This window comes from Dipodomys ordii, unplaced genomic scaffold, assembly GCF_000151885.1.
Source record: "Dipodomys ordii isolate 6190 unplaced genomic scaffold, Dord_2.0 Scaffold41, whole genome shotgun sequence".
Classification (NCBI taxonomy): domain Eukaryota; kingdom Metazoa; phylum Chordata; class Mammalia; order Rodentia; family Heteromyidae; genus Dipodomys; species Dipodomys ordii.
The window spans coordinates 7032496-7046215 of NW_012267257.1; the positions used below are offsets into that span (position 1 = coordinate 7032496).

At 41.5% G+C, this 13720-nt stretch overlaps 1 protein-coding gene across 1 annotated transcript in view; it reads left to right on the plus strand.

Moving 5' to 3' along the window:
* The first annotated feature begins 6 nt into the window (after nt 1-6).
* Paip1 (poly(A) binding protein interacting protein 1) overlaps nt 7-13720 on the plus strand; it is a 49058-nt gene continuing 35344 nt past the window's right edge. Inside the window, exons 1-3 of the mRNA XM_013018511.1 lie at nt 7-401; nt 1034-1302; nt 6557-6669. Of these exons, the coding sequence (XP_012873965.1) occupies nt 134-401; nt 1034-1302; nt 6557-6669 (650 nt within the window). The 5' untranslated portion in view covers nt 7-133. The remainder of the gene's footprint in view (nt 402-1033; nt 1303-6556; nt 6670-13720) is intronic.

Consider the following 13720-nt stretch of genomic DNA (forward strand, 5'->3'; position numbering starts at 1 on the left):
CCCGCCGCTCTCCTCCTCCATGAGGCCTGAGTGAGGTGCAGCGCCGAGCCGGCCCGCGGCGCCTCCCTACCCCCCGCCCCCGCCCCCTCATCCGGAGCGCAGCGGCGGCGGCCCCCGGAGGTGGAGGAGGAGCATGTCGGACGGTTTCGATCGGGCTCCAGGTGCTGGTCGGGGCCGGAGCTGGGGCCTGGGCCGCGGAGGGGGCGGGCCTGAGGGCGGCGGTTTCCCGAACGGAGCGGGGCCTACGGAGCGGTCGCGGCACCAGCCGCCGCCGCAGCCCAAAGCCCCGGGCTTCCTGCAGCCGCCGCCGCTGCGCCAGCCCAGGACGGCCCCGCCGCCAGGGGCCCAGAACGAGGTCCCCTCCGGCTCCGAGCGGCCTCCCCGACCCGGGGCGCTCCCAGGTACGGAGCAGCTCTGGAGGACCCGGTTCTCCGGGGCCATCATCGCCTCCCTCCTCCCCACACCCACTCCCCACGGCCTCTTCCCCCTCCACACCCCGGGCGTGCCGAGGCCCGGCGCGCGGTCTCCTCCGTCCGCGGTTCCCCGAAAGCATCCCCCCGCGCGGGCCCGGCCCGGCGCGGGGTAGGAACGGGCCCGGAACCCGGCGTGGAAGGCGGCCGTGGAATCCTTTGTGCGCCGGCCGGGGGGAGGGGCGCCGCGCGTCTCGGAGTTCTGCGGTCCCGGGAGGAAGTCGGGGCGCCCGCCGCCGCGGGCCGGACTCGCTCGCTCGCTCGCTCTCTGTGTGTCTGTTGTTGTTCTTTGTCACCAACTCCTTAGAAGGGAGCGGGAGGGGGAGAAGCCCCCGGCGCGCCCGGGGGAGGCAGGTGTCGCACCCCGGAGCTGAAGCGGGTCTATTGTTCGGTTTGGCCGGCGCTCGAGTCTCCTGGCGGCGTCTCTTAACGTGAGCTGTGAGCCAGCACGTCGGTAAATAGAAACCCGGTGGCTCCCCGAGGCGGGCTTGCCGTCGCCACGAAGTTGTCATACAAAGGAATGAATGAAGCGAACGCCACTTTTGTTGATTCTCTCTCCTCAGAACCCCCGAAGCCCCCGAGAGCCCCGCCCAGTGCACAGGAGAACCCCCCCGCGCCGAACCCCGAGTCCGCCATGGCCAAGCCCCAGGTGGTGGTGGCTCCCGTGCTGATGTCGAAGCTGTCTGCCAACGCCCCCGAATTTTACCCCTCAGGTTATTCTTCCAACTACACGGTGAGTGCGCCCTTTTCCTTGCCGCTCTGGGTTGATCGGGCCGGGATGAGGTGGTCATCCATGAATCGACGGGCCTGCGTCTTCTGCCCTCCACATAACGTGTGTTTTATGTTGAGTTCATTGAACGGATGAGGACACGGCTCCGGAATATACGATCCAGTTCCATTCAGGGGAACGGGAACGTGAGCTGAAGAGTAGGGAGTCCTGTCTGCTTGGTTTACTGCTGTTTAGCGCCTTCAGACCATCAGTAAGCAGATAAACCTGATATAGTTAACTTACTGGCTAGGACATCTTCAGTTTGTAAAATTTAAATCCATTTCCAGACTTTTTAGAGACAACCTGTAGAGTCGTGGCCAGGCAAAATAATGTGTGTTTTATTTTTGCTTGATTTTATCAAAATAGTGGATGATTCATCGGTGGCTTGAGCATTCTAAACTGGTTTTGCTGTACAAGGTAGTTTGTTTAATGATTTTTTTAATGTCATTTCTAATGATCCTTAAAATAGGTGGTAGTTTACCTACTTGCAGAAATGTAAGGAGTTTTGATAAAGTGTTTACCTAGGTATGAAAAAACCTTTCAAGTTTCATCTTTGTCAGTAAGAGAGCAGAAAGCACAGTTGGGATGTGTGGGAATTTCTGTGCTAGGTAAACCCAGATGAGAAAATGTGTAGGGATAACTTGTAAATAACTAGGGGAGCTTAAAAAAAAAAAGACCAATATTTTAGAGTAAGGTTTCTCTTAGTTTTATTGAAACATGGTGTTCATCAGGACTAGCTCAAAATTTCAGAGTGAACACCAAGTAACTAGCATCTCAGTTAATATCAGCATCTCTAAAACCCTTCTAATCATTACACAAATCAAAGGGTAACTGCATTTTTTTTTGTTTGCTTGCTTCTTAATAAGTAGTAGCTTAATCTGGCTATGTAGCAAAGGCTGGCCTCAGAGTTCTGATTTTCCTGTCTCAGCTGGGGAATTACATGCACATGTGCCACTATGTCTGTCTGTGACCACTGTTTTGACTTCAGATAGTTTTGCCTGCATTCAAAGTTTATGTAAATGAAGCCATACAGAATGTATTTTATGTCTCACATCAGAATTAATTCATGTAACATATAATTTGAGATGATTTATTCTCATAATATGCCATTGCATGCTCACATCAGAGTCCCATTTATTGACTTGCTTCTACTTCGGGCTGTTATGAATAGGATTACTATCCCTGTCTTTGCCTGGCTTGGTACACATAAGGAGTAGAATAGCTGGAACATAGGATAGCCAGATTTAGTAAAGACTGCCATTTAGTTTTTCAAAGAGATATCCCATTGTATGTTTTGAGTAGCATATGCTTTATTGGTTCTTCCTCCACAACACTTTGGATTTCTAGCTTAGCCATTCTGACAGGCATATATTATCTAGTTGTGGTTTCAGTTTTTTCTCTTATAACTACTGATGGAAAACTTTCTTTTTAACGTGCTTTGACTTTGTACATATTAGATAGGAAAAGTATGAAGAAAAGATGTAGAACCTCCATGTGTCGTAGAGGAAAAAGCTTAGGATTGGCAAGGAGAAAGTATAGACTTGTAAGGACGATCAATCAATTTGGGGTGAAAAGGTTACGATTTCAGGTGAAAGTTATCTATCACGTAAAATAGAAATGAAAACAGCTTGGGTTCTTGCCAGAAAATAGTATTAGGCTCAGAGCCGGAGGGAACCATTGGAACCATTGGAGATCTGTGAGTGCTTGAATAAACTCTTAAGGATGTTTTTCTTAGGAGCCATAAACAGTTCCCATTTGTATTTCTGCCTGTGGATTTGGTCTGTTTTATAATGGGAGTCCTGTATGTAGTTAAATGACTCCTAGGCTGTGGAGCAATGTCAAGTCAATTTATTTTGAGCCTCTGTTGCCTTATGGAAATTCTTTGTTCCTTCTATCTCATTATACCAGAACAGATTGTGGAGCAGAAGCCTATGTGGTCCACAAGTGTATCTTCTTTGGTCTTCAGAGTGTGGGTTGTTTTACTTAATTACCAACATTTGTATTAGATACTTGGAAATCTGAATTCCCTTTTTTCTGTTGAAAGTGTAAGAACTGGCTGTAGTAGACTGACCTTTTGATAGCAAAACTTGGCTAGTGCAGAATAGAGATGTAATTTTAACAAACGCTTGAGTTTCTTCATTCGTTTGTAGCCAGCCTGGATTCCACAGCCATTTTGGCTTGCTACCTGCTCTAGTATGTTCTCTTAGCCTTCTTAGTTTACACTAACATTTACCCTCTGTAAAAGCTAAAAGTGTTTCTCAGTCCATTTAGTCACAGAACTCTTGTTGCTCCTGACTCACAGGATAAAATCATAGGAGGGAAACTTTTCTTTATAGTAACCATACTCCAAAGTTAGCTGTATCTACTTAATCAACAAGCATGTGAATATTTAGTGTAAGTCAAACAACACTGGTACATCAACAAATAAAATAGACAAAATTTCTGTCTAGATGTAGCCTGTTCTCTAGTGGTCTCCCTCAGTTTCCTGAAAACTGCTTTCTTTGCACAATTTCTTCCTCTTCCTCCTCTTCTTCCCCTCTCCTTGCTCTCCCTCTCCTTCCATCTTCTTTCCACTCCCCTCTTCCTTCCCCTCCCTCCTCCTCCCTTCTCTCTCCTTGCCCCTGCCTCTTCTCTTTTCTTCTTGCTAGTAACAATTTTCAAATTGAACCATATCTCCAGACCTCAGATTGATTGAGACCCTCCTGAGACATCCAGAGCTTCCTAGGATTACAGGCATGCTTCACCACTACCTAGCTATTTGTTTAGATGGAGGGCATCACTAAATTTTTGCCCACGCTGGCCTCCAACTATGATTCTCTCCATCTCTACTTCCCAAGTAGCTGGGATTACAATGTGTACACTATACCAGGATGTCTAATTCTTTTTTTTTCTTAAACATTTAAGGTTTGGTCGGGCATCAGTGGCTCATGCTTGTAATCCTAGCAACTCAGGAGGCTGAGAACTGAGGATCACAGTTCAAAGCCAGACCAGGCACTGAAGTCTGTGAGACCCTTTTTTTGGGGGGGGGTTCTGGTTATGGGGCCTGAACTCTGGGCCTGGGCGCTGTCCCTCAGCTCTTCAGCTCAAGGCTAGCACGCTACCACTTGAGCCACAGTGCCACTTTCAGCTTTTTCTGCTTATGTGGTGCTGAGGAATTGAACCCAGGGCCTCATGCATACAAGGTAAGCACTCTATCACTGAGCCACCTTCCCAGCCCCGAAATGTACTCTTTAATTAATTTACATAATTGTAATCCCTCTGTACATCATCCTTATAATAACAATTTTAAAAAACAAAATAACTTATAGGATTTGCTATTTTCTATACTCCTACCAGTAAGTTGCTCTATTCCTGGTTTTTGCTTCTCAGACAAATTGGTATGCTTTGAATATTTAATCATAGTATATTGAACAGTATCAAAACTTCCACATAGGAATTTGTTGTTGTTGTTGTTTTTTTGGTCCGGTCGTGGGGCCTGAACTCTGGGCCTGGGTGCTGTCCCTCAGTTCTTTAGCTCAAGGCTAGTGCTCTTCCACTTGAGCCACAGCTCCACTTCCGGCTTTTTTCTTTCTGCTTATGTGGTGCTGGGGAATCGAACCCAGGGCCTCACGCATGCAAGGCAAGCTCTCTACCACTGAGCCACCTTCCCAGCCCCCCACATAGGAATTTATAAATAATTTATTGAGATATAAAAGTTCTCCCTTGGTTGGGCACTGTGGCTCATGCTTGTAATCCCATCTATTCAGGAGGCTGAGATGTGAGGATCTCCGTTCAAAGCCAGCCCAAGCAAGAAAGTCCATGATGCTTTTTTTAATGTATATATTTTTTTTAATTGGGAAGGTGATGTACAGAGGGGTTTCAGTTACATAAGTAAGGTAATGAGTCCATTTCTTGTCAACCTTGTTACCATGAGACTCTTATCTCCAGTTAATCACCTAAAAACTGGAAATGGAGCTATGGCTCTAGAACCCTGGCCTTGAGTACAAAAGCTCAGGGTCAGCACCCTGAGTTCAAGCCCCGTGACTAACAACAAAAAAAAACCCTCTAAATACCTTTTCTCCTAAAAATCATCTCCATTTAAGTTACTTCCTAGTTTTTCTTCTACCTAGTTTTCCTTCTAGTATCATTCTCTAAAATTTGACATTATTTACTCTCTGGCATTACTTTACCTCTCTATACTATACCTCTCACTGTCTGTGCAAACATTTATAATCTGAACTCCAAAGTGTATTGAAAACTATTTTCACAACAGTTAATGATGCTTTTCTGACTTTTAATTCATGGACTCCATAGCCCTCATTTTAGGCTTTAAACAGTACCATAAACACAGTATGATCTATTCCATTAAAAAGTCTAGTGTGCAAAGTCTTATGCTAGATGTCAAGTTGCCAATTTGGTCTTTCAGAATCTCTCTTTTTTTTTATTGTAAAGATACTATACAGAGGGTTACAGTTACATGAGTGAGGTAATGAGTACACTTCCTCTTGAACATTGTTACCCCCTCCATTGTTTTCCCCCTACCATCCCCTCCCTCCCTACAGAATCTCTTATAATTTTTTTTTTTTTTTGGGTCCGGTCGTGGGGCCTGAACTCTGGGCCTGGGCGCTGTCCCTCAGCTCTTCAGCTCAAAGCTAGCGCTCTACCACTTGAGCCACAGCGCCACTTCCGGCTTTTTTCTTTTTTTGCTTATGTGGTACTGAGGAATTGAACCCAGGGCCTCAGGCATGCAAGGCAAGCGCTCTACCACTGAGCCACCTTCTCAGCCCTTTTTTTTTTTTTTAAATGGCTTAGCTGTTTTGATTTCCTCTTTACCCAGTTGATATGTTAGTTTCTTATGCCAGGATACCTCTTTAGGAATCAAACTGAAGCTCTGGGGGATTCAGGAATGCCTGCAAATCTTGTATTGGCATTAATAGACATCAGAGTTTGTGTTTTCTTTTCTTGAGAAGCAACATAGATCAATAGTTTGGGAACTACTCTCCATATTTGTAATTGTATTGTAATTGTAATTTGTAGTTGTAATTGAGTTGATTATTTGTTCATATCGTCTACAAAAAAAATTAGACATTATCTTAGTTGCTTTCTGATAACCTTAGGTAAATAGGGGAGAGAACTTGGTTTAAACATTTTCCTTTGACTTTGTAGCTCTTACTGTGAAGTTGGGTGGGAAAGTGAAACTTACTAATTTCCTTATGCCTAAGAAGGTCTGTATGTTTTTTGATACAGGGTAGTTTGGGGAGCCATAATATTAATCAACTTTAAAATGTTGCTAATTGCATTTATAATGATCTGTGTATCATTCAAAATTTTTTTAAAGGCCACATCTATTCCAAATTTCTCTTATATGGGAGCTCGCCTGTGTAATTACCTGTCCCATCATCTGACAATTAGCCCCCAGAGTGGCAACTTCCGCCAATTGCTACTTCAAAGGTCAGTGTGAATATGAAATTAAAGGAAAACTTCTAACTGTATTAGAATTTAAAGCTGCAGGAGAGTGTAAGATGGACCATTCTTATTTGCATAATATTAAAAGATTAGGATAAAATGTAGTGATTCTTTTTCCCCATAATGATCTCTGCCTTCTCCTTTCTTGTGCTATATCCTCTTCGCCATGCTTGTTTTCTCCATTGAAGTTTAGAATCAGTGTTTGGATTATTTGTTTAGGGACAAGTACTTGGGAGGTGGTAATTTTCATTTGAGTAGTCTTTAGTAACAAGGTTGTCGTCAAGTTTATTATCACTTGTCCATTTTTTTATACTTTTTAAAAATTATTATTATAAAGGTGATATACAGAGGGGTTATAGGTAAAGAGTACAGTTCTTTTTGGACATTGTCACCCATTCCCTTGCTCTCTCCGTTTTTCCCTCCCATTCCCACTCACAAGTTGTATAGTTCATTTTAGCAATTTTTTTTTCGGTCAATTTTTCGGGCATGAACTCCGGGCCTGGCCACTATCCCTCAGCTCTTCAGTTCAAGGCTAGCACTCTACCACTTGAGCCATAACACCACTTGGGGCTTTTTCTGCTTATGTGGTGCTATGGCCTCATGCATACAAAGCATGCAGTCTACTACTGAGCCACCTTCCCAGCCCCCAGCAAAATTCTTTAAGGTGTGTCTAGGACTGGGGAATATAGCTCAATACACAATGTAGAGCACATTCTTGGTATGCACAGACCTGGATTCATTCACAGTACTACACACTCCTACCTCAAAAACAAACAAAAACAATTCAGCAGTTGCAAAATATTCCATTGTCTGATAAATATGCAGTGGAATAAAGATTCCAAAAGTAGATTCCAGGGACATTTAAAATTTAAGCTTAAAAAAGTTAAGATGGTACTTCAAATACACATGTAAAAGGTGAATTATGCTAGAAGCACAACTGGATACTATTCAGGTTAATAAGACAGACATCAGTGGCTCACACCTCTAATTCTAACTACTCAGGAGGCTGGTCTCTGAGGATTGTGGTTTGAAGCCAGCCTGGGCAGGAAAAGTCCTTTAGCATTTTATCTCCAGTTAACTACCAAAAAGCTGAAAGTGAATCTGTAGCTCAAGTGTTGTAGTGCTAGCCTTGAGCAGAAAAGCTCATGGACAGTGCCTAGGCCCTAAGTTCAAGCCCAGGACTGACACAAAAATAAAAAATTACTTAAAAAATACAAAGGAAATATGGGTTTCTGTATCCTTACACAAAATTGAATTTATCAAAGACTCATTAAATTTATCAAATTTGTCAGTTAAATTTATTTGTCAAATTAAAGGCCCAAAAGTTAAACAGTAAATAAGGGGAAAGTTGACAAATGAAAACCTTGGGTTAGGGTAAAGCCTTTTTAAGCCAGATATACCTATAAGCTCTAAAACAAGACATTAGCAAATTTAGTTAACTATGAATCATAGGATTTTAGAAAAGACGTACATTTTTATAAAGTAGGAAAATTTACAGTACATGGCAGTGAACTCATAATATTAGAGACCTCTTAGGAATGAGTAAGAAAAAGCCTTACCTATAATTGAAGAAATATAAATGATAGCTTCTAAACAGATAAAAGGAGCATACTTAAAAAGTTCTGTTTTATTTTCCCCAGTATTTCTATTCCCTACTTGTGCCTTCCTGGTAGCTGTTAGATCTTGTCCCCACCTTAGAAACCCTGGTAAAACTGAACTGAGGTGGAGGCTGAGTGTGTGTGTGTGTTTTAATCTTGATGTGATTCTACTATAGAACCATAATTAAGAGTCATTCTTCCAATTTTCTTTGATTCTATCCTGGTGTGTACTTCTACAGTACTATAATAGTGTCAAAAATAAGGAGAAATGCTCATGATCTAGTAAGTGGAAAGCAAAGTATAGTTCTTCATTTAGACACATTTTTGCATACATACCTTGAAAAAGATGAATGAAGTTACCTCTTGGTTGCAATGGTATTAGAACAATTATAACTAAAAATTGAGCTTCAATAAGTTTTAGATCTTGCACTTAATCAGCCATATATATTGGTAAGGATTTACATATATCATCATGTCCTAATATAAAAGAACAATGCTGTTTCATTTTATTTATTTATTTTTGCAGTCCTGGGGCTTGAACTCAGGACCTGGGTACTGTTCCTTAGCTGCTTTTGCTCAAGGCTAGCACTCTACCACTAAGCTACCTTCTCAGCCCAGGCTGCAAAATTATAACAGAAAGGAAAGCAGCCAGGAATGTGTTTAGATAGCTGGATTGGCATTAACTAACTGATATTTTTCTTTATTAAATGTTCTACTTATAACTCCCCTCTTTTTTTTTTTTTCAAAAGACCAGGATTCAAACTCATATATATCTTAAGCTTCTATTCACTGGCTGGTGCTATATGATTTGAGCTATGCCACCAACGCTTATTTTCTTTTTTAATTTCCTAGTTTTTTTTTTATTTCTGATGAGGAATTAACAAATATGAGAAGGCAAGAAATACCTTATTGTATTTAACCTGGAGAGGTGATATTAATAGAGCTTGTAAGCAGGATTTGTGGCTGGTTCAGGTTACACAGGGTAGACACTTGGGCAAGGATGATTTCTTTGGCTTTGTTTAAAAAAAAAAAAAAATTAAAGAGCCGGTGCTAGTGGCTCATGCCTGTAATTCTAGCTACTGAGGAGGCTCAGATCTGAAGATCACTGTTCAAAGCCAGCGGGGGCAAGGAAAGTCTGTGAGATTCTTTTTTTTTTTTTTTTCCAATATTAACTTTGTATTTACTTTTATTTATGTTGAGCCTAGTCACTCCAAACTTGGTTGTTTTTTTTTTTTTTGGAGGGGGGGCGAGGTCCAGTCATGGGGCCTGTACTCTAGGCCTGGGCGCTGTCCCTCAGCTCTTCAGCTCAAGGCTAGCGCTCTACCACTTGAGCCACAGCACCACTTCCGGCTTTTTTTCCTTTTTGCTTATATGGTGCTGAGGAATCAAACCCAGGACCTCATGCATGCAAGGCAAGTACTCTACTACTGAGCCACCTTCCCAGCCCCTCTTACAATTTTATAAGAACAAAAATACTTGTATTTTGGTAAAGTCTCTTGATTTCCAAGTCTCTGCCGCTATCATTTTCTTTTTTTTTTTTTTTTTTTTTGTCGGTCATGGGGCTTGAACTCTGGGCCTGGGCACTGTCCCTGTGCTCTTCACCTCAAGGCAAGCACTCTACCACTTGAGCCACAGCACCACTTCCAGTTTTCTAGTGGTTAATTGGAGATAAGAGTCTCATGGACTTTTCTGTCCGGGTTGGCTTTGAAACATGATCCTCAGATCTCAGCCTCCTTTGTAGTTAGGATTACAGGTGTAAGCCACCGGTGTCCTGCTGCCACTATAATTTTCTATTAGGTTTCTACCTATGAATTTATTCATTGATATTTACTATTACAAATATCACCTTCCTCACTTACCTTCTCCTTTGACTTCTGTGGTTATACTTGCATATCATCCCCCTCTCCCCATATTGCAGTCCCTGAAGCTTTTTTTCCCCCGTTTTAATACCTCCCTTGTTTGCCCCAAAATCTTCCTTGTACTAATAACCCTCAAATCTAATTCTTCCTCAGAATTTCATTTTTTTAACTTGATGAGACTCTCATGTTAAAGTCAAGTATAAAATAATTCATCATCTGCAGCTCTTTCTTACTAGCTGAGGCCAAAAACTTGACTATGTTTTGTTTACTCTGGTTCAATCCAGTTAAACTAAGTAGTTTTAACTTCCACCATCTCCGGTCAGTTTCCTTTCCCTCCTGTCTTGGATTAGGATCTCCTCTCTGATAGTACATACACAATACCTACTGTGGAAGGTATGTTTTTAATTGGTGGTTTATTATAATCTTACAATCTGTCATCAAATTCTAAGAAAAATATAACACTTGAAAATTACTCTTTAACTTGGAAGCCATTTGACATTGTACAGAGGTCTAAAGAAATTTGTACTCTGAAAAATCTGGTGTTTGAAGAACTGATGCAGGCTTTCATTCAAATATGTTAGAATGCCTGTTCAAAAAACCCTCTGCTCCTTTGTTGCTTAAAATGATAGGCTCTGGATCAGATCTTCTGTTCTGGTATATTCAGAGCAGCTCTGCTTTTCTTTTTCTCTTTTTTTTTTCTTTTATTTTGGGTCCGGTCGTGGGGCCTGAACTCTGGGCCTGGGCGCTGTCCTTCAGCTCAAGGCTAGCACTCTACCACTTGAGCCACAGCACCACTTCTAGCTTTTTTCTTTTTGCTTATGTGGTGCTGAGGAATCGAACCCAGGGCCTCAGGCATGCAAGGCAAGCACTCTGCCACTGAGCCACCTTCCCAGTCCCCCCCCCCTTTTCTTTTACTTACCAAACTTTACGTTTTCTTAAATGAGTTCTGTTGAATGAGAAAGAAAAGACTAAAGGGCCAAGGGCATGGCTCATGTGAAGCCCTGAGTTCATTGAAACCCAGAACTGCTGAAAGAACAAGCAGAAAGAAAAGATCTCAAATCGGCTCAGACTTCATTTTTGCTAAAGTGAATGACAGTTGATAGAAAAGTTAGTATAGTTGAAGCTGGAACCCAGACTTGCCTTTTTTTGCTTTTCATTATTAATAATGATAGGATATTATTACTGGTTTGTAAATGTTTATCAAAAACTTAAACATATTTTTAATCCTAAAAAAAATGACACACGTATGTGGTTAACATTAAGTATATTGGGCTGGGAAGGTGGCTCAGTGGTAGAGTGCTTGCCTTGCATGCATGAGGCCCTGGGTTCAGTTCCTCAGCACCACATAAGCAGAAAAAGCCGGAAGTGGCACTGTGGCTCAAGTGGTAGAGCTCTAGCCTTGAGCTGAAAAGCTGAAGGACAATGCCCAGGCCTAGAGTTCAGGACCCACAACCGACAAAAAACAACAACACAAAAATTAAATATATTAATGTGTACAATTTTTTTTTTCAGGTAAGGGGTAGGTTTTATTCATTAGACCTGCTGGGACCAGCCCACGTGGCTGGGAAAGGCCTGGGAAAGAGCGAGAGCTGGGAAAGAGAGGAAAGAGAGAGAAAAGAGCTAGAAAAGAGCAGAGAGAGAGCTAGAAAAGAGAAGGGAGCTGGGAAAGAGCAGAGAAGGAAAGAGCTGAGAAAGAGCTAGAAAAGAGCAGAGAGAGAGCAGAGAGCAATGTGTACAATTTTTATGCTTACCTGCTTTCACAACTTTGTAATAAAGTTATATTTATATTAATAATAGGAACATTATTTCACTCCAGAGGTATCCAGAAAATTTCTCTGCCTATATATAGTGTGGGTATATATATATATGGATGGGTATATACATATAAATTATATCTTGTTTCCTTAAATGGCTACTGATAATTACATGAAAAAACAAGGATGTATTTAACCAATTCTGTTTAAAATAGTAGGTGAATTTCTTGGCAGTGAGCATCCTTATACATAATGTCAGAGTTGTTAAGACTGCTATTTTGAGGATAGTATTGAGTACACGTTTTAGTTAGCTGTGTGACCATGCTTAGATCACTCAAGTTGATGTATGGTTATTACTTGTTCAGACCCTTCCTATTTGCCCTGTTTTCCTACTTCCTTTAGAACCAGTCTTCTTACTGTGAGCCCTGAAGGCCCTGTATGATTTGTCTTCCTGTGCACTTTCTGTGTTTTTTATCCATTATTTTTCTCTACAGTCTCTGGACTGTAGAGAATTTTAAATTTTGTTTTTCTTTTTTTCCTGTTGGTTGTGGAGCTTGAACTCAGGGTCTTGGTACTATTTCTTAGCTCTTTTGTTCAAGTCTAGCACTTTACCACTTTGAGCCACAGCTCTACTTCTGGTTTTCTGGTGGTTAATTGTGGATAAGAATCTCACAGACTTTTCTGCCTGGGCTTCCTTCCAACCTCAATCCTCAGATCTCAGCCTCTTGCGTAGCTAGCTAGGATTACAGGCATGAGCCACCAGTGCCCAACTTTCTGTCTTGGTTGATACTAACACTTGAGACTCTGCTAGTCATATTTTTCACCTCTGAATGTATCTTCTGTCATTGGATATATAAGAAGAGATAAAGTCTGCCTTATTCATGGTAGTATCTAGCCTGTAAAATAATCTTTGGAATTTAGAAGTAGGAATTTAACACTCATGAGCTTTTTCATTTGCTTGCTACTTGTTTGGGACAAGGTCTTGCTGTGTACCCTAGGTGGGCATCAAATGGCCAATCCTTATATTTCAGTCTCTTGAGTGCTGGCAATACTTTTTTGTATAGTTTTCAATGAATAACCAAAGTGACTGAACTGCTGTGCTACTGATTCTTCTGTACAGAAGAGACAGAATGCTTACCTCAATGTTTTCTAGGGTTAAATGAGGTAGTGCATGCAAATCCTCTGCTTACAGCTCTTTAGAAAAGCATTAAAGGGTCTTTAGTCTTTCTGTTAGGACTACATGTCTGTTTCCACTGTAGAGCTTTCCTAAAGGTATTTTTTGATCATGTGTGTATGTTTTTTACATGCTCACTGATTTTTAACCCCTTCATAAAGTTCTTCTCTATTATAGTAATAATTTTTTCATAGAGTTTCTGTTTGGAGCAGGGTAAGATTCATCAGCCAATTACAGTTAATATTTGAACACAACTGCTTAGGCAATGAGAATGGGAAGCATGCTGTTTTGGCCTGATAACCTTTTGTAAAATTTGCCTGCTCAGCAAATTGTTACTTATCAGGTTGATAAGTAACAATGTGGAATATTTCCAGTAGTGGAAATGTTAGCTGGAGTCCTCAGGATTGAGAGAAGACAATCTCCTGTCTAGCTAAGTGGACCCTTGTTACATCAAAGTACATCAGTTAGTAAAAAAAAAATTGAATAGCTCAGTGGACTGAAAATTTGTTAAGCTCTTTAAAAGTATCATGAGAAATCCTTAAAAAAACATTTTATTTTATTATTTTTTTTAATTTAATTTTATTTTATTTGTGAACATACTGTACAGAGGGGTTACAATTGCATGGGCAGGATAATGCGTACATTTCTTAC